Source organism: Mustela lutreola, chromosome 5 (assembly GCF_030435805.1).
Source record: "Mustela lutreola isolate mMusLut2 chromosome 5, mMusLut2.pri, whole genome shotgun sequence".
Lineage (NCBI taxonomy): Eukaryota > Metazoa > Chordata > Mammalia > Carnivora > Mustelidae > Mustela > Mustela lutreola.
The window spans coordinates 144,826,146-144,845,867 of NC_081294.1; the positions used below are offsets into that span (position 1 = coordinate 144,826,146).

At 45.4% G+C, this 19,722-nt stretch overlaps 1 protein-coding gene across 2 annotated transcripts in view; it reads right to left on the reverse strand.

The window, feature by feature from the left end:
- Window positions 1-19,625, reverse strand: part of TNFAIP8 (TNF alpha induced protein 8) — a 118,365-nt gene extending 98,740 nt beyond the window's left edge. The window contains exons 1-2 of one of the 2 annotated variants that reach the window (XM_059175797.1): window positions 19,493-19,614; window positions 16,979-17,059 (exon numbers count right to left, since the gene is read on the reverse strand). Coding sequence is in view for 1 of the 2 variants with exons in the window: in XM_059175795.1 (XP_059031778.1) it covers window position 19,493 (1 nt within the window). In the remaining variant the exon portion in view is untranslated. Of the gene's footprint in view, window positions 1-16,978; window positions 17,060-19,492 lie in introns of both variants that reach the window. The other variant, XM_059175795.1, reaches the window with a different exon arrangement.
- Window positions 19,626-19,722: the final 97 nt, after the last annotated feature.

Below are 19,722 nucleotides of genomic sequence, written 5' to 3' on the forward strand. Positions count from 1 at the left end.
GCCCTAATGATTTCCTTATGTACAACACACCTCATTGCTTACAGGCACCAGCCAGATTAGTTTCTTCTGAAAAAGGAGGCTAGAGATCGATTCTTCTATGTAAAATTATTCTGTCCTATTAGTGCTGGAGCCCTGAAATTCATTAGCAAACAACTTGGGGCTGATAAGAGAAGGCTGCCTTCCAGCTGTTCCCAACAGGCCTTTGTAAATATTAAAAAGGCATTGCTTGGGAAAAAACTCCGTCTAATCTCTTAAAGATATGTATTTGCTGAAGAAAACGTTTTTTAAAGCGGCTCATGATCTTAATCTCATTTACTGGGCTGCGAGAACTTCAATCAAATCATGGGTTCCTATTTGTGCTCTAGTACATGTCAGCAATACCAGAATGAGATCTCATCTTTTAAAGAAATATACAAGGCTGACATACCCCACCCCCCCGCCCCGGCTACAGCTCTGTTCTACAGGCATGGAATTCCTTTCTGGAGAAAGGCAACAATGAAGTGAACTCCAACGGTTTCATGGAGAACCAGAATCAAATATCCATGAAGACATGGGAAAATGTGTAGGAAATATGTTAAGAGAAAATAAGAATATTAAACTGTGTGTATGCCCTATGGTCTCCGCTCTAATATAGATTATAATATAGATCCATGTAATTGTGGGTAAGAATGGAAAGAAACAGGAAAATGAAGCAGCTGTTTCCTCCCATATATCTACAACCTTACTGCATAGTTGCTGTCTAAATTTCTTTTACCTCTGCTGGGGGCTGTCTTAATAGTGGGTGAGGTTTGTTTGCTTTTTTAAAATTACCAGGATAAGATCTCACCTCACCAGACGAGAACTTATGAGCCAGTTATTCACATAAAGGGTGGCAATAGCCAGGACCACCTAGATAAATGTCTGCCTGTCTCTTCCTGAACATTCTTCAGGAACGGCAGCTCTACAACTTCCAAGTTTAATCCTTGCCAGGTGAAAGAAATTCTGTCCACCCTGCTAATAATAGTACATTTCAAGGAAATGTCATCTTTTTTTTTTTTTTTTAAGCTTCGAACTAAAATAATCCCTTAATTGAAAGTGAAATAATACTTGGGCAAATCATAAAAATGAAGTCACTCATTAACACACGCTTACTGGAGAATGTGGGAACAAAGGGGAGGTCTAGAGATGAACAAGACTTAGTCACTGTGTTCAGGAAGGCTATCTAGCAACATTTAGACGGCTGTAAACTAAGGAAGATGTCATCGGTGATATAATCATTATAAAGACAGGGAGACCAGAATGAGCTATTCTGAAGAGGAAGAGAAGACATCTGGCCTTTGTTTTTTTTTTTTTTTTCCTGGTAAAGAAGAGAACCAGGAAAAGTGGTGTGGAGGCCCCATCTGAACTGAATCCCAAAGGATAGTCTAATTCTGTCCAGGAAGGAGAAGTGTGGGACCTTGAAGACTAGGGAGACACAGCTCGCAAAGACAACAGCAGGGAGGAATGGGGTGTGTTCTGGGACAAAGCAGCTCAGGAATGGGGACCAACGGAAACATGCAGAGGAGAAATAGGGGTCAGACCCCACCTTGAACGTTGGGGAAAGGGTGAGGCAAGTTAGCAAATATTGTCCTTTGGGGCATGGGCCAGGAGCCTTCCATTTCACGCTGTATTTACTCCTGACAATGAGTTTTTTACAAGAAGATTTTTTTTTAAAGATTTTATGTATTTATCTGAGACAGAGAGCACAAGCAGGGGAGGGGCAAAGGGAGAGGGAGAAGCAGGCTCCCTGCAGAGTGGGGAGCAGATGTGGGGCTCTACGAGGGACTCAATCCCAGGACAAACACTCCCCTGGGCACTGAAGACAGACAGACCATAAGCCTATGATCTGGGGCTCCATCCTATTCTCTCCTGGACTGGTTCCTGTTGGACACTGAGAGCCACCGACAATCCTGTGTTACAAGGATAATGCAATCACTGGGGAGCTGGGTGGGGAGGAGTAGAGTAAGCAAAGGCTGGGGAGGTGGCGTGGGGTGGGGGTGAGAGGGGAGAGAAGGTTCCTGATGTTAAGAGCCTCAAGTGTTTACAAACAACATCTTGCTTTTTGCTCAGCAGGCTCTGTTTAGACAGATTTTTCTCAAGACGTATTAGAATGCCTCAAAAACCCAACTGAAATCTAAATTCTCTCCTCCACCAAAAGTTTTCTACTATGAAATATAAGCACTGTGAAAGGTATCAAATGAAAAAGTTAAACTCCTTCCCAATCTGTCAACCCACAGCTCCCCTCTTCAGAGCATACTGTTCATTCCTGTAAAAAAAAAAAATGCTTATGCACTCATAAACATATAATGTGCTTTTTAAAAACATAATAAGATCATTATTTTGCTTTTTTATTTAATCTCTCTTGGAGATCTCCTCTTATCAGTACACAGAGACCAGCCTTGTTATAAAAGTGCGTTTAATGTTTCAACTCAAGGAAGTACGGTAATATATATTAGCCATTGATGCATACTTCAGTTGTTTAGAGATTCCCTTCCCCCCTTTTTTAAAAATCGGCACTGTAATGAACTCTTTTTGTCCTAGAGTGAATTCACTCACGGTTAGCTATATCAGCATCTTGGATAGATACAGATGGGCTCTCTCCCGTAAGACATAATTCAGCCCATTTCCTCATATGTTAATGCAGTTAACAATTGCTTGTCTTAGCAAGGAAGGGGAACATAAAGATAATCTAAAAATAAACTCACTCGCAAGAGCATCTCAGGACGTTCTGCCGCCTTGGAGCCTCCTGGAAAGGCTCGGGACCAGATCTACTTTCCAGAGCCTGAGGCCCCTCATGCAGAATTCTTCATTCCACACTAGGGCAGGACAGCATTTCTTCCAGAGGGTCCCAGGGCTCTCCCCTTCTTGCTCTACCAGGGGCTTTAGCCTCCCTGGATGACAGGCTTCAAATGACAATGAAAAGTGCAGGTAATAACAACCAGAATCATAGAATTTCTGAGCTGGGGTGCTGGGGTGGGGGCAGTGAATCTGCATGCTTTATTGCTTCAAAAAGATGATGGAAGCAAACTTTGTCTACACTATTCCCCTGGATAGAAAGAATAATGCTTAAAAAGAAAAAAAAAAAAAAAAGAGGTGAGGAAACTATAGGGGAAGGGCAAAAGAGGTGAAGGGCACTCAGAGGTACAAAAACTTGTAGTTACAAAGTAAATAACACATAAGGATGACCAGTACAGCAGACGGAATATAGTCAATAAAATTGTAATAATTTTGTATGGTGACAGATGGCGACGCCACTTATCTTGGTGAGCATTCTATAATGTATATATTTGTCAAATCATTATGTTGTACACCTAAAACTAACATAATATAATATGCCAACTTTCCTTCAATTAAAAATTTTTTAAAAATGCAGGCTTGCTGATCATGCAAGGCCCAGCTTCAGGAGTACCTCTAAATTATCATATTTGTGGATGGTTTCTCCTGCATTGTGCAGTGCACAACCTAAGTGGCCATTCATGGTCATCCTGAGGAGAGGAATAAAAGAACATTCTGGGAACATACATATATAAAGAGATGGCACACATAGTAAGAAATCCAACAACCTTATTTTTAAATCATTTTGACTTCCTTCTCCACTGAATTCACTACTAGAATGTCTAACAAGTTTCAGAATTTATACCTCTGGGTTTCACCTCAGTCTCCTGTCCCCTGTTGAGGTGTTAACAAGCAAGTGTTGGTAACAATGCTGACTTGTAACACTGGAGACAGACAGCTCTCAACAACTGATTTGCAAACCTGGGGTGACGCAAGGCTATGAGACTCTAGAGCTGTATTTGTATTACTCCCCTTCCACTGATGCTACAGAGTCTAAATCAGGGATCTCGAATAGCTCTAAGAAAAGTCTGTTCAAGATCTAAATGTCACAGAGGAGGGACACCTGAGTGGCTCAGTGGGTTAAATGTCACAGAGGAGCCAGCTCCATCTTCCAAACCCTTGGAGCCCCGCTTAGTCACTTAACGACAAGCACCTGCAAACCAGCTAGGTAAAAATCTGTGTTTTTGCGAAAAGGAAGTACAGCGATGTGGTTAAGAACCAACAGATTTAAATATCAACTTTGCTTTTGACTTGGGTAACGACTCTGACTCTTGCAGTCTCAATTTCCTCGTTTTTAAAATGGGTACGACAATGACAGAACCCTGGACTTGGCAAGGTACCTGAAAGTTTAGCATAAAATTCCCAGCATACAGTAAGCGCTCAGGAAATCCGGAGCCTCTACCACCCTAGTTGGTTCACACCCGGGCTAATCAGAGGCAAAAGGCAAAAAAACACTGTCATCTAGGAGCAGGAAAAATAAGGAAAAGTCTTCAGTATGATTTCTGTTGAATTAATAAAAGCAGACTGGAAAATGCTTACATTTTCACACAAGCCCATAGTCATCCATGGAAACTCCTAGGAGGAAAGAGTCATTCCCAGGACCGTTTGCTAGATCGGGGGAAAACCTCACGAGGACAGGCCAGCCACAGGAGTGCAGAGTCTGAGCACAGTTCCTCTCCTCAGGACCGCTGACCAAGAACAGAAAGGGGGGCAACCAGAGTAATTTCTCATGTCATAGGCAGTTTTTCCATACCACTGACTCACTGGTGCCAGTGAGATTTCTCTGATGTGCTCTAGGCAACGGGGTTCCCATCTTTCTGCATACCTGAGATCACCTCAGTGTTCACATCCATTGGAGAAGAGACACTATTCCATTACTTCTGGAATCTTCTTCTTCTTCTTTTTTTTTTTCCTAAGATTTTATTTGTTTATTTGAGAAAGAAAGCATTCACACAAGCAGGGGGAGAGCAGACAAAGGGAGAGCGAGAGGAGAAGAGGGAGAAGCAGGCTCTCGGCTGAGCAAGGAGTCTAATGTAGAACCCAGGACCCTGGCTGGGATCATGATCTGAGCCGAAGGCAGATGCTTCACTGACTGAGCCACCCGGGTGCCCCTTGCTGAAATCTTCTTATTGTTGCTTTTGTAGCGTGAATATTTGCAAAAGCTATGTATTACAACCTTTTTTTTTTTTTTTTCCTGTTAATTGCGTGGCACTGAGTTGATCAAGAGGAAGGGGGAAATAAATTCTTCCAGGCCCACAGGCCAGGGCCTAACGAAAAGAGCCAGGGTAAGGATGTTGCTGAACTAGCACAGGCCAGGCATAAAAGTGGATGGTCCATGGGTCATACCCAATGGCAAATGTTCTGAGAAGTATGAGATAGCTGAAGTCTGAGGTTCTCAATGCAACTGTCTACAGGAGGCAGGCAGATGAATGAAATGTGTGGCTGCCCAGGCTAATTCAGCAGCAAACAGCAGAGGCTTTGGCCAAACTGGCATCCATGCCCCAGTCACTGGCATTTAATTTTTACCAACTAAACACAGGGTGGTATTGAACCAAATGAATGGGGCATCACATGCAGGCCAAGGGGATCCATTTTGCCATCCTGCTGTGGGTTTCAGCAGCCAAGAATTGAAGAGCAGAAAGGTCAACCAAGAAAGGAAAGGACAGGTGGCAGCTTCATTCCACTGAGAGGCTAAGGTCTGGGCCCACACTGCCAGGGGCGTGGGCCTTAAAACCCACAAGAAGAGGTCAAGCTATGGTCAACCGGGACTGCAAACAGGAATGGAGCCACAGTGGCATTCCGGTGGGGCTGGACCCTCTGGGAGCCAGGGGTTCCCAGGGTGCTGGTAACGTGAGAACATGGCCTGAAAACCTGACTCTAGGACAACCCAGGGCCCCAGGGGCGCTGCAGCCATACACCTGCTGCTGGGGGCGGAGCCTGCCTCAGTGCACAAGGCCTGCTCTGGGGCCAAGACGCACCTGATTGGAGGAAACAGCCAAAGGGACGGGGCAGTCCTTGACAGGCTAAAATGGAAAGGAGAAAACCCACATCCTTCCCCAACGATTATTTCATAAACAAGTATATATTTAGTGCTAACTCTGTGCACTTTACAAAGTAGAGCTGAGGTTACAAAGATAAGAACTATCCTTACTCAGAGTAAGTGGCTTATTTTGAGTTAACAGGAGAGCGCAATTACTTGGCACCAGGGTGGGCCAAGTCATTAACCTGGATTCCGTAGCATTTAGCTCACTAATCAATGTATTGGAAGAGTAGGTAGATAATAAATGGAAGGGAATAGGCATACAGTAGAGGCTCTCAGAAGTGCTGAAAGAGTCGTAGGTCATATAGAAGAAAAAAAATCAAATTATCATCACCAGAATTTTGACAAGAATACTTGATCAGAAGAAAATGGGGTTACATATTTAAGATTCTCAAGAAAAGAAAATGTGAGACAAGGACATTAATACAAAGGTCACTATCAAAAAATTAGGGGATGGGGAACCTGGCTGGCTCAGTCACTGGAGTGTGCAACCCAGTCTCAAGTTGTGAGGTCTAGACCCACGTTGGGTGTAGAAATTATTTAAAAATAAAATGTTTTAAAAAGAAAGAAATTGGGGCACCTGGGTGGCTCAGTGGGTTAAGCTTCTGCCTTCGGCTCAGGTCATGATCTCAGGGTCCTGGGATGGAGCCCCGCATCGGGATCTCTGCTCAGTGGGGAGCCGGCTTGCTCCTCCTCCTCTCTCTCTCTCTTTCTCTCTCTCTCTCTCTTGCCTGCCTCGCTGCCTACTTGTGATCTCTCTGTGTGTCAAATAAGTAAATAAAATCTTAAAAAAAAAAAAGTTAAAATTTCAGTGGATTGCAACCCATCAAATATATTTAATTCCATGATTATAACAATAAAAAAAAAAAAAATCCATAGCTAACTGGTCACCTTTTGAAAACCACAGGAAACCAATTCTTGAAAAGTGGGTAAATCAAAGGAAAGAACCAAATATTCACTCCGGTTTTTTTATGTGAACTGTACCACTCAGTAACCAAATAATAGTCTGAAGGGGCGTCTATCTTAATAAGATGATTACAGCTAAGAAATGAAATGAAAATGGTGCAATTAGAATATCCCAGTCTGTAATCCCCAATGAACTAATAGATCCAGACAGCAAGGATTAACAGCTGCAAAAAGCAAAAAAGAGTGGAAGAAGCGGACACTTACACTTCCGTGAAAGAATCCAATGGCACCTGTCACCTTGCTAAAGCGATCAGACCTGAGTCTGATTAAGCCTCTGGACCCAGATGCAGGAAACACACAGCAAAGATGCAAGCTGAACTTCACCATGAGCACACATCTTGTTATCAACTCTCTGGGAAACTACAGAGTAAAATAGCCCAAATCCTTCAACAACAACAACAACAAAAAAACCCAATATACACATAGAGACACACAAATATATATATATGCACACAAATATATACATATGTATATATATATATATATATATATATATATATATATATACACTTTTTGAATATGGGGAGGATGTTAAGGGAATCTGTAGACTCAAAGAGATCTAAAAGACACATCAAGTTTTTTAACCTGAGCACCTGGGTGGCTCAGTTGGTTGAGCAACTGCCTTTGGCTCAGGACATGACCCTGGACTTCTAGGATCGAGCCCCGCATCGGGCTCCCAGATCCTTGGGGAGTCAGCTTCTCCCTCTGATCTTCTCCTCTCTCATGCTCTCTCTCACTCATTCTTTCTCAAATAAATAAATAAGATCTTTTTAAAAAAAAATGAGCAAGACTTAACTATCATGACTCTCATGGTCATCTGGGTGATAAAACATAAAGAGATGCAAGGAAGTGATTACTATAAAAGTCAGGCTGGCATTTGCTTTTGGAGGGACAAAGGAGAATATGACTGGGGCTGGGTATGTGAAGGCACTTTGTGGAGTAGCTGGCCAAATGCTGTTTCTTGCCTGGAGGGACGGTTATATGAGTGTTTGTCTTACAGTAAGTCACTAAAGTGTATATTTGCTTTGTGTGGGTTTTGGTATTTGTATTTCATTTTATAATAAAAAAAGGTTTATTAAAAAAAAAAAAAGCATTAAGAAAATCTAGGCGTGTTAACAGAGAAAGAGCTAACTGCTGGAGGGGATCACAAGGTATAGAGAGGAAAGGGTCCTAGCAGCAGATCAGCCGGGAGCAGGTGTTAGATGAGGTTTTTTGTTTCAATGAACTTGTATTTAAGGTAAAAGACTGTATCTATAATGTTCTGATTAAAATTCGCCTTATAACACTTCCAAGAATTCCCTAAAGCTTACAGCAAATGGTGTGCTCCAAAATATTCCAAAGGCAATCTCAGGGCAAAAATGTCCTCTCGGGGACCTACCAGAACTGCCAAAAGCTGTTAGATACTGGGTTCTTACAGACGTGAGAGTCTTTGCTTGATTCAAAGTCCTAGCATTCAGCCTACTCGCTTTGAGTTCCCAGAATTAGCCAAGGAAGGGACACCATTTACTCTCTTCTTTACTCGACCCTCCCAACCCCCCATGTAAGCTATTAGCAACAGGAGATTAAGAGAGCAAATGAACAGAACTTTTCCCCCAAACTTTAGCAATCCTCAAGTCTAACCGAACTGTCATACCCAGGGTGCTGTTACAGCTTTAGCAACGTGAGTTCAGGAACAAAGTGAAGAAATGCAGCCTCCCGGGGTCAGCCCCCATTCTGAGCTGTGGGGACAGGACGTTGGAGCAGTGGGTCTGGGAGCAGAAGGCAAGCTTCCTGGCATCAAAGCCATGGGATAAGACATACAACTAGCCCAACATCTGTGTGGCCAACCCCAAACACCCAGGTCTTCCCTGGGGCAGGGGGCAGTCTCCACACGGTGACTGCCAGGAAGCTGTCCCCACTCTTAGACAACATGCCTCAAACAAAGACTGTAAACTGGAGGGCACATTTGCCACCACTCAGTTGGGCACTGGGCAGCACGAGCTAATGACGAAAGATACATTTCTCTAGGATATGTCTGAAAACTGTCCACCTTTTTTCCTTTACAAAACAGGACATCAGAGTTATCCTTTCAACTTGAGAAGCTCAGTTCCATGGGTTTTGAATGTCTACCTTCCTAACTTTGAAAGGTGAACTATATCTGAAATAATCCTAGGACTTTTGTCCATGAAGCTGACAGTGGCTGGCTGGAAAGGAAACAGCCTTGGAGAATCCACAGGCAATGAGGGAGTTTGTAGCAGGTTTATGGAGGGGTAATGTGCTGTAGCCGCTCAGTGCATACATAAGCGGGACAAGTGAACTTCTACAGTACGAAGCCCAGTGTGGCCAGGCACCTGTGGGCTTACTTAACCTCCCCAAACCTCAGTTCCTTATCTGTAAACATGGATTAACACTCAGCCCCTTCTCCTGATCTGCTCTAAGTACTCCATAAATGTGTGTCATTATTGCCATTATGGTTGTGAACCTTTCCAGAAACGTGAAGAACTCTCTATTTGGTGGATACCTTCGAGGTTTGAATGTACGATGCTGTCTCTAAAGTAAATTGTGCTATTTTTCTAAATCCATGACCCTTCCCATTAAAAAAGGGTGAGCATTTAAAGCCTGAGCATTAAAAAGTCACTACTAGGAATAATGAAGCCTATGTGGTTTTCAACACCTCCTCCATCTTCTGTTTTTCTCCCCACTCCTCATCATGGTGGTTAGCTTTAATTCCAGTAAAACCTGGTTTTATCATTCTCAGGAATAGTGAGGGCCTTAGCTACACAGCTTCTAGAATGTGAGAGTCTGGGTCCAGGGAGCGTGCTGCCTGCCCACTTGTCATGCCCTCTCCCTTCTTCCTATTGGCACAGCCAACCTCCCACAGTGGCATTTTCCCCTAATGACTGCCACTTACTTTCACAGTTTCCCTTGTAGCCCACACTTCACTCACTTCTGCCCCACAAAGCCTGAGGAGACTTCAGGAAAGATTCTATCCTTGGACAGAAAGACATGGACACTGCAGAAGAATAGATTCATCATTGCCCTCCACCCTCCATACACACACACACACACACACACACACACACACACACACACACTTTGTGCCTTTGGATGGGGTTGGGAACAATGTGCAATATCCGGTGCTGAGGACACCCTTTTCTGCCCCTGAGGCAGCAAGTCTGTTGAAGGAAAGGTAACATGCTAACAACGGAAGAGTGGAAGGATGGGAAGAACTTGGTCCCTGGTGATAACTGTTTAAGCCATTGGTTCGACCTTGGATTGGACCAACCACAGACTGCCCCTCACTCAAGATAACTTAATGACTTTACTGTTCAAACCTGTTTGTTGGGTGTTCTCTTAACCTGCCACCTACAGTATCCTGATTGTTACGGCCTGCATTGTGCCCCCCTCCCAAATTCGAATGTTGAAACCTGAGCATCCAGTACCTCAAAACAGAACTGCATTTGGAGTTAGGATCTTTAAAGACATGATTCACCTAAAATGAGGCCGTTAGGGAAAGCCCTAAGACAAAATGACTGGTGTCCTTATAAGAAGAAAATTGGACACACAGACATGAAGGGCACACACACAGAAGAAGTTGAGAGCATTTGTTCCCTGCAGGTCTGAGCCACAGGAAATTATAAAGGAAGTTCTTCAGGCTGAGAGACAAGAAAATACCCAGATGGAAATGGGCCTATGCTAAAGAATCAAGACCCCAAATATTGTGAATAAGTAGATAAGTAGAAAAAAAACCCACCTTTTTCTCATGTTTTAATTTTTTCAAAATAGTTATTTAAGGACGAATGGATAAGGAAGATGTGGTCCATATATACTATGGAGTATAATGCCTCCATCAGAAAGGATGAATACCCAACTTTTGTATCAAACTGGAAGAGATTATGCTGAGTGAAATAAGTCAAGCAGAGAGGGTCAATTATCATATGGTTTCACTTATTTGTGCAGCATAACAAATAACATGGAGGACATATGGAGATGGAGAGGAGAAGGGAGTGGAGGGAAATTGGAAGGGGAGGTGAACCATGAGAGACTATGGACTCTGAAAAACAATCTGAGGGTTTTGAAGGGGCAGGGGATGGGAGGTTGGGGGAGCCAGGTGGTGGGTATTAAGGAGGGCACATATTGCATGGAACACTGGGTGTGGTGCAAAAACAATGAATTCTGTTACGCTGAAAAGAAATTTAAAAAATTTTAAAAAATAGTTGTTTAAAGTGCAAAATAGTAACTGCCAATTCAGAGCACTCTACATAGTAGATGTAAACTGTACGACGCTAACCTAAAGACTACCATTTGTAATACCCTTTCATTGTTAGAGAGAGAATTCTGCCCCCTAACATATTCATATTTGGAAGCCCCAACCTCCAATATGACCTTATTCAGAGATAGGCCCTTTAGAGAGATAATTATGGTAAAATGAGATCACAAGGGTGGGACCCTAATCTGACAGGGCCTTGTCCTTATATAAAGAGAGGGAAACACTAGGGATGCCCTCACAGAGAAAAGACCAGGGGAGGAAATTATGGAAGGTAGCCCTTTGCAAGCCACAGAGAGAAGCCTCAAGGGAAACCAAACTTGCTGACACCTTGAGCCTGGCCTTCCAGCCTCCAGAGCTGAGAGAAATATAGATCTGCTGTCAAAGCCGTCCAGTCTGAGCTTCACCAATATGCTGATATACCACACTACTTATTATCAGGGCTGTATAAACCGTAAGGGCAACCATAAAAGGCAACAGAACTTACAACAGATGGATGGAAGGTAAATTTGGGGTAGATGTGCCTGGAGGGAGCTCAGAGTCAGGTATGCCCCTGCCATCCATCTCCACAAGCCACTTCCCAAACTCTTACAACTGACCCCTTTCCCAAACTACGAGGCTCAAAGCACCCCCGTCCCCCTCAGCGTACTGCAGGATGGCTGCCTAGAGAGAGGGGCGCAAGCATGACTCAGAGGAGTCCCTTTATATCCTTGTTGATACCTGGTAGAATATTTAAATCTCAAGGAAAGACAGAGCCTCCTACTAAAATGGCTATTATATATCATCAGAGGCAGACTTCTAATATACCCCATGGCTCTTACCAGAGTGATAAAGAGAGAAGTGACCAGAATTTAGAAATAGGGAAGAAAGTCTTAAGCACTGGCCCAACTCAAAATGCAAAAAAAAAAAAGAAGGAAAAAGAAAAAGAATTTGAAAAAAGAAGAGGGAGAAGGAGGAGAGGAAGTGGAGAAAGTTACAGCAAGGTGGCTTCAAGGAAAGAAACTGTGTTCTCCATCTTGCCATTGCCCACCAATTTGAAATGAGAGGAGCACCCCAAGAAGAGGACAGCCCCAGAGGGGTCGGGACCTCAGGACAGGGAGGGGACCTAGGGCAGCCCTCACTCAGTGATATTCAGTGACCAAGTCTTAGGCCTTGTGCTCCTCCCATTGTCTGCCACCCTTGAAAAAGGGGCGCCCATCCCATATGAAGCCACAGGAGATGGCCTCCAAGCAGCCAGCACCAGCCAATGATTGGTAATCTAGATTTTTAACTAACGAACCCTGAGCTGATTTCCTGGGGTCCCTGCTTCACGGCTCTCAATTCCTGGACCTACTTGTGGGACACCACGCTAGGTGTTGATGGTTATTTTTTTGTTTCTGACCTCACCGTTGGTCAACATTCCTCCACCTGGTGAGGACCTACTAGAAAAATCACTTTGTTGTTTCTTAGAATGGGTGAACAGGTGTTCGTTTTGAGCCAGTTCATTTTAATCTTCTTTAAACTTTTAAAACCACTCTGAACTTTCAAGAAATCTGTACTTTCCACTGCCAAAACCACCTTGGGCCCCCACTAAAACAAACAAAAAATAACCCTACAGATCATCTGTTGCCTGAATAGTCTTCTTATAGAACAAGACATTAAAACTGGTCTCCCAGGCTAGGGTTTTAGAATTTGCTAGGCAGTAGTCAAGGTTTGAGGGGAGGGGTTCAGAAATACAGAGTCCCAGGCCCACTCTGGTAGTGGAGACCAGAAACCTGCATCTTTGGTATCAAGGGTCCCAGGGGATACTGACTTGCTGTTAGGTGGGGAGTTGTGGCCCCTGATGGGCCCTGCACTACAGCAGCACGCTGGAAAAGTTCACAGCTTCATTTGGTCTATCACTTTTGTGGCTGCCCAGATACTCACACATTCAAACCATCCCACTTGGGGCACAAAGGCCAGGGACCCCCCAGAGCCCCTGTCTCCTCAGAAGGCTCCCCATTGACACACAGTGTCTAACCCTGGCAAGTCACAGCAGCCTGAGCTTTCCAGGTCAGAGAAGCCAAGGAGCAAAATAGCCTGGTGAGTGCCACACAGAGGGGAGGTCTGAGCCCGCTCACCTGTCTCAGTTACACTCTGTGAGTTCCCGGGAGCCTATCCCGTCACCTAGGCAACAAGGGATTCCAGCACTAAAATTAGGAATGCTCTGTCCTTAGGAAGTGATAACATAGATTCAAACACCAGCCTTTCCCAGAAAACTACCTCATCTTTTTAAAGAGAGAAGAGGGGCGCCTGGGTGGCTCAGTCAGTTAAGCGTCTGCCTTTGGCTCAGGTCATAACCCTGAGCCTGGGATTGAGCCCCTCATCAGGCTCTCTGCTCAGCAGGGACTCTGCCTACCCCCCCACAAGCGTGCTCTCTCTCTCTCTCAAATAAATAAAATCTTAAAAAAAAAAAAAGAAGAAGAAGAAGAAGAGGAAGAAAGAGAGAAGAAAGAAACACAAAGGAGTTATTTCCTGATTGCTGACTGGTGGAATCAGTCCAAGACTTACTCCTTAAAGGTTTGGATCATCAAAGATGGTTCTGAACTCCTCAATCTGTTGCCAACATGGTGTCTGCCGATTTTCTCAGAAGACTGACATCTCTGCAGAATTCCTTAGTCACATGTGTGTGTGTGTGTGTGTGAGAGAGAGAGAGAGAGAGAGCGCGCACGCCTGGACATAGTCAGCTCAAGCTCTTGAACTAGGGAAGGATGAAGACAGTTGGGTGTTCACAAACACACACTACAACCTCTGCCTCCTTCATTTTGGTATTTTTGTTGACAGTGATATTGTAAAAAACTTCTTAGTGCTCAGGAGTGGAGAAGGTTGGCTCATTTCAAATATATATGAGGGTATTTCATGCCCTAAAGAGAAAGAGAGAGAGAGAAGTGTGCCCAGCAGACCCTGACCCAGTGGACAACCAAGACGAGGCATTCCCGCCCTTTGGAAATCTCACAGCTTCCCCCCAAAGGCCAGGTCCCCTTGTGACACTGAGGACAGCTGAGACATACCTGCCTGTCTGTCTTGGATAATTGGGTTTCATCCAATACTTAATTTAAACAAAGGCCCCAAGAGGTCAACCCACTGCTCACATCTTAACTGCAACAGGTTTTTCTTAAAAAGCTTTCCTCTTGGGGCACCTTTGTGGCTCCCTCAGTTGAGCATCCGACTCTTGATTTCAGCTCAGGTTATGATGTCAGTGTTGTGAGATCGAGCCCCTCTGCCCTCCAACCCAGGTTGCGTGCGTAGAGCCTGTGCAAGATTCTCTCCCTCCCTCTCCCTCTTGCCCCGTAATCTTTCTCTCTAGGAAGGAAGGAAGGAAGGGAGGATGAGGAAAAGAAGGAGGTAGGGAAGGAAGGAGGAAAGAAAAGCTTCCCTCACACACAGGGAGGCTCCCAGGATGCTGGCTTGCCTCATGCTTAGATACATAAAACCCAGATACCCTGTTCTGGCTCATTTCTCTTTAGAAGCAGCAGCAGCAACAGCAAGATTTCCCTCCATTATCACATGACGCTGCAGCTGGGAATCATTGAAATTGGGCTATATTCACCCCCTTCTCTGGGCTCCTCTGGCATCATGGCAAAAAGAAAGTTCATGCTAAAAACACATGTGGTACAAGTTATGGCTCTTCCTCTCCCCTCCACTCTGACCCAGTACAAACACCATCCTCTCAAAGTGAGCCCAACCTGGCCAATTCGGAGAAGCCCATCCTTTGCCGGGCGGCTTCCACACATGGACACCAGGAGAGGGACGTTCTGCTTTAATCCACATCACAAAACCCAGGACGTAACTACTACCCCAGTTTTGAGGTAGAGAAACGGGCTCAGAGAGCTTGAGTGGACTCTCCAAAGTCACACAGCCGGGGTGGCTGGGACCGGAAGAGGTGAATCCTGCAGAGTCATGTGAACCAACCACATGGTGACTAACCTAGAAGTCATCCTTATTCCCAGTGTTTACGGAAACTACAAGTGGAATTTTGGATTTAATTCCATTCTCTATTATTAAAGAAACAAACCGCGATTTGTTTATAAGTCAGCATGGGGTGCTTAAGCAGAGGCCCATTCCTGTGATCCCTCATCCATTTTTTTTTTCTTTTTGTGTGAGGCAGATCACTGTATGCCTGCCACCGCCCCTCGTTACCTCAAGAGAAACATCCCCGAGTTGTTCTATCAACTCTCTCGTTCTAGATAACAGAGCAGACCCTAGAAAAACAAACTTGTAGCTGCCCACCCAGCTTTGCCGCTGGTTCCGAACCTCCACTACCTGGGTCCTGAACCATGAATCCTTGCCTCTAGAGAAAATGCAACAACTCTCTAAAAGGAGGGAAACAAAGTGAAGATCCAGGGAAACAAAGTTCTCTGGAATCAGGCTGATGGCAGTTACAGCCCAGGCCATTTGAAAGGGACATCAGAAGAAAAGTGCTTATTTCCGTTTCTTACCTTTTGAAATAAAAGTATTTTGAAAATGGTTCTTCTATCCTAGGGAAGTGCTTTTACTTCCCTTGGTGAAACTGAAGAATTCTAAACCTACTTTTGCCACTGTCAACCTACCTGCTGGGGCCCGTTCTTACCGACATTTTCCCTGCAAGTTGCCAGCCCTCCTGTGAATAGGAGAGGGCTGTGCACACAGCAAGAGCTTTATCAGTGTCCCTTGTGTGAACCAATGGTAACACCCCCCCCACCCCGCAAGCTGAAAGAGGGGATACACCCCCAGATTTGTATAACAACAGAAGTTAAGGTCTTAAACCCATAGGACAGATGGTTTCTCACATTCCTGAATGCCTCTTGTTTCTAGAATTATCTACCCTCCACCTATAGCTCATTTCCTCTTCTTACTCCAAAATGTCTAATGCAAACCGGTGTCCACTGGATGCTATTTTATCTCATTTATGTTTTGCAACAAGGTTCACTGAAAAACTTTTTTTTTTTTTTACCCTCAAAGAAGCACCAACTTTTAGCTGTTGGTAAGCACCACTCACGGAGAAGAGTCTAAAAACTTCAGTCAATTCAGACTCCAGGGCCAGAGTCATCAAAACCAGGGACAGAAGAGCTGAAAGGGAAACTGTTACCCCAGGGAAACATAAAGGCTGGGGTTTTAAAAGCTCCTTTTTAATGTTTGTTGAGTTCTTACTGTGTGCATTTGGTATTAGACGCAGGATGTGGGCAGCGTGAGGAAGGGCGAGGCGAAAAAAGTTGATCTAGCCCCACACACAGTGCCTTCCATCAACTTCTGTCTCAGACCTGAGCTGACTGAGAATGCCAAACAGGGGGTCAAGGGTCCACTCTCTCTCTCTTTTTTTTTTTTTAACCTAGGTTGACCCCTATGCACGGGCCCAGGGCCCAAGTCAGTGGTCCTGGGACTGGGGTTGCACTAATGCTGGCTTTTGTCTCTGTGAGAAAATAGGTGGCCCTCACTTGTTCTCACTGATCCTCCCCTGCCTCCCAAAGGTTCCCCCACGTTCCATCCCTTCAATGTGAGCAAACCTGGAAGGGGTGGGGAACAGATTCTTCTGAGAGGTGTGTCAGCAAAGCTTAACTCTTGACAGACCACACATGAAATCTTCAAGAAGCAAATGTCTTCATTCCAAAAGGTGGTCCCAAGCAGAAGAGGAATAAGTGGACCCATAAACTTCGAGATCTCCCTAGTGCCCAAAAGCAAAGAGCAACTATCTGAAATTCCCACAAGCAGAAACCATCTAGAAATTGACCCCTCCTCCCATATGGCATTTCCTAACGAGTGCTGTTTGGATGCAATCATTTCTCTCCACACACCCTTTCCTCCAGTTTCAACAGAATGAAGAACTGCAGAGAACAGGCCTCAGAAAACACTCTTCTGGTGGGGGGGGGCATGCTCACCCTAAAGCTTCTTGGCCATTCTGTCAGGATCCCTGAAGGGTCTGCACTCACAAGACCATGCTACCAAGATGAACACTGTAACTGGCAACAGAGACAGAAATGGAAAACTAAGGGGCAATGAAGATGAGATTTTCCAGCTCAAGCTACCCCATATCATTGAATTTAAGCAAAGGACACCAAATGGCACAAGAGATTAAAATCTCCCTTAAAGAACAACATTTCAGGGGCGCCTGGGTGGCTCAGTGGGTTAAGCCACTGCCTTCGGCTCAGGTCATGATCTCAGGGTCCTGGGATCGAGCCCCGCATCGGGCTCTCTGCTCAGCAGGGAGCCTGCTTCCTCCTCTCTCTCTGTCTGCCTCTCTGCCTGCTTGTGATCTCTCTGTCAAATAAATAAAAAATCTTTAAAAAAAAAAAAAAGAACATTTCAGGGTCCACTCGTCAGAACAACTATGCTTTTGGGGGCCGCTTCTCAGATGCAATGATTTCCCAATGATTCTTAAATTATCCGATAATCTAGATGAATATAGTAGCTTATAAGGCCTACATCTGTTCATGCAAAAATGGTGAATATGAAACAGTCAACATCTAAAGCATTCGCATTTTGCAGGGAGGTAGGTGGTATCCACTTCCAGAAACTATTTACTCAAATAACAGGTAGAAACTCAAAAGGTGGGCCAGGGGTGGGGGAGGCAAGTACTGTGTACCAAGGGGAACAGCCATCCAAAAAACCCTACAAAAAAGCTAATTGTGTTACCAGCTAGAAAATTAGCAATAACTTGCTGACTTAACTCCCCATGTCAGATCTAATTAGAAGGTGGCAATAAATGTTTCCAGGTGTTTAATTAAGTGTGATAATTATTTCTTTCCTTTAAGAGAGATGGAGTCATATGTTTACATTTCACAGCATAATGTTTCCTTAGTTAAAACACCGTGGAAACACTTTTGTGTAACACAGGATTGAAACCAGGATAAAAATATCTGCTGTGATAAGCAGCACTTAAAGTGATTTATCAGCACTTGCTCTCGCATGCCAGCGTACAATGGCAACGTAAAGCTGCTCTGTTCTGGTGATTTTCTTTAGCCACACAGCTTTCTGCCGCCCACCCCCCACCACCCGTACACCTCAACGAAAGATTTCTATTCAACATGTCATTTAATTACCAGCATGTCTTAAATGAATTGTCAAGGAAGTGGGGGCATTTTATGGGGCTCTCTCCTTTCATAGTAAGAACACAGCAAGAATACAATGAGATACAGAAGAATTCAGAGAATTCAGAGATACAGAAGAATTCAGAAGAATTCGGCAACCAGGGAATCATTTTAGGGATGGATTCAAGTACAGTGTCGCTATCAATTAACCTTTTTTAAATTATTTTTTTAAGATTTTATTTATTTATTTGATAGGCAGAGCTCACAAGTAGGCAGAGAGGCAGGCAGAGAGAGAGGGGAGGAAGCAGGCTCCCTGCTGAGCAGAGAGCCCGATGCGGGACTCGATCCCAGAACCCTGAGATCATGACCTGAACCGAAGGTAGAGGCTTAACCCACTGAGCCACCCAGGCGCCCCTAACCTTTTTTTAAATGCAGAAATGTCCTCTACCTTGAGGTAGTATTGACCCCCTGCCCATCCCCCCATGAAAGAATTTACACAGGGATGCAAGTAACTCAAGGATTTCGTTGTTCCAGGGCTGGGCTCTCAACTCTTGTCCCCTTCCTTCCACCATCCCGCAGGTCCTGCTCTTTCTAACTACTGCTGTGTTTTAGGAAATCAGTTGGCACTGAATGAATGCACACCCTTTTAGGTGTCAAAGTTTGGTTGGTCAGCCGGAGAGGGGTCTTGAACATGCCTATCAGCCTCCCTGGGTCCCAAAGGGCTCATCAGGTGTCCCTCCATCAGGTGCTTAAGGCTCCAGTGTCACCCGAGCGCGCGCAAGGAGACACACACACACACACACACACACACACACACACACACACACACACAACTTTCTTCTGCAAAGGCAGCCTCCACCGAACGACGGAGGTAAAAACTCCAGTGCGTCCGTTTTACCACGCGGGTTGGATTACAATCTCCGGCCAGCACCTCCGTCTGCAACCTGGGGCACTGTGGTAACCCGGGCAGTCTCCTCTGCACAGCACGAGCTGTTAGCAGGCAGCGGGGCACATAGCGGGCTCCGCGTCTACACAAGGAAGGACCCGGTCGCGCGTGGGGCTCAGAGGAGGAGGTGGAAGTGAAGGAAAGGCTCGACCCGAGTCTGTGGTAGGGGCTGCTAGCCGGAGGTCTCAGACAGGCGCCGCGGCGCAGAAACTGGGTAAAACTTCGGGGAGTTTCCGGGGCTGTGCGCGCCTGCACACACACTCTGACACACACGCGCTCCCATGCACCCACTCACACCCACTCACTCCCGAAAGTCTGAGGGAGCGGAAGGCGCGCCCCTAGGAGCAGCCGTCAGCCCAGCGGCCGGGGAAGCCCCAAGAGGGAGTATGTGTGAGACCCACGCGCCGGGAGGCACTTACTCTGAAGAGAGGGCGCGGCGGCGCCGGGACACAGAGGCGAACCTGGTGATCTGACGGTGCGGAGCTCCCTAGCGGCTCGAACGCTCGCGGGCTTCCGCGGACTGATCAGCAGCGCGGGCCAGAGGCGGCGAGAGAAAAGGAGCCACCGGCCAGGGGCGGGGCGGACTAGGCAGAGGGAGGAACAGAGCGGTCGGGGCGGGGCGGGAGACTGGGCGCCAGGGGCGGGGCTA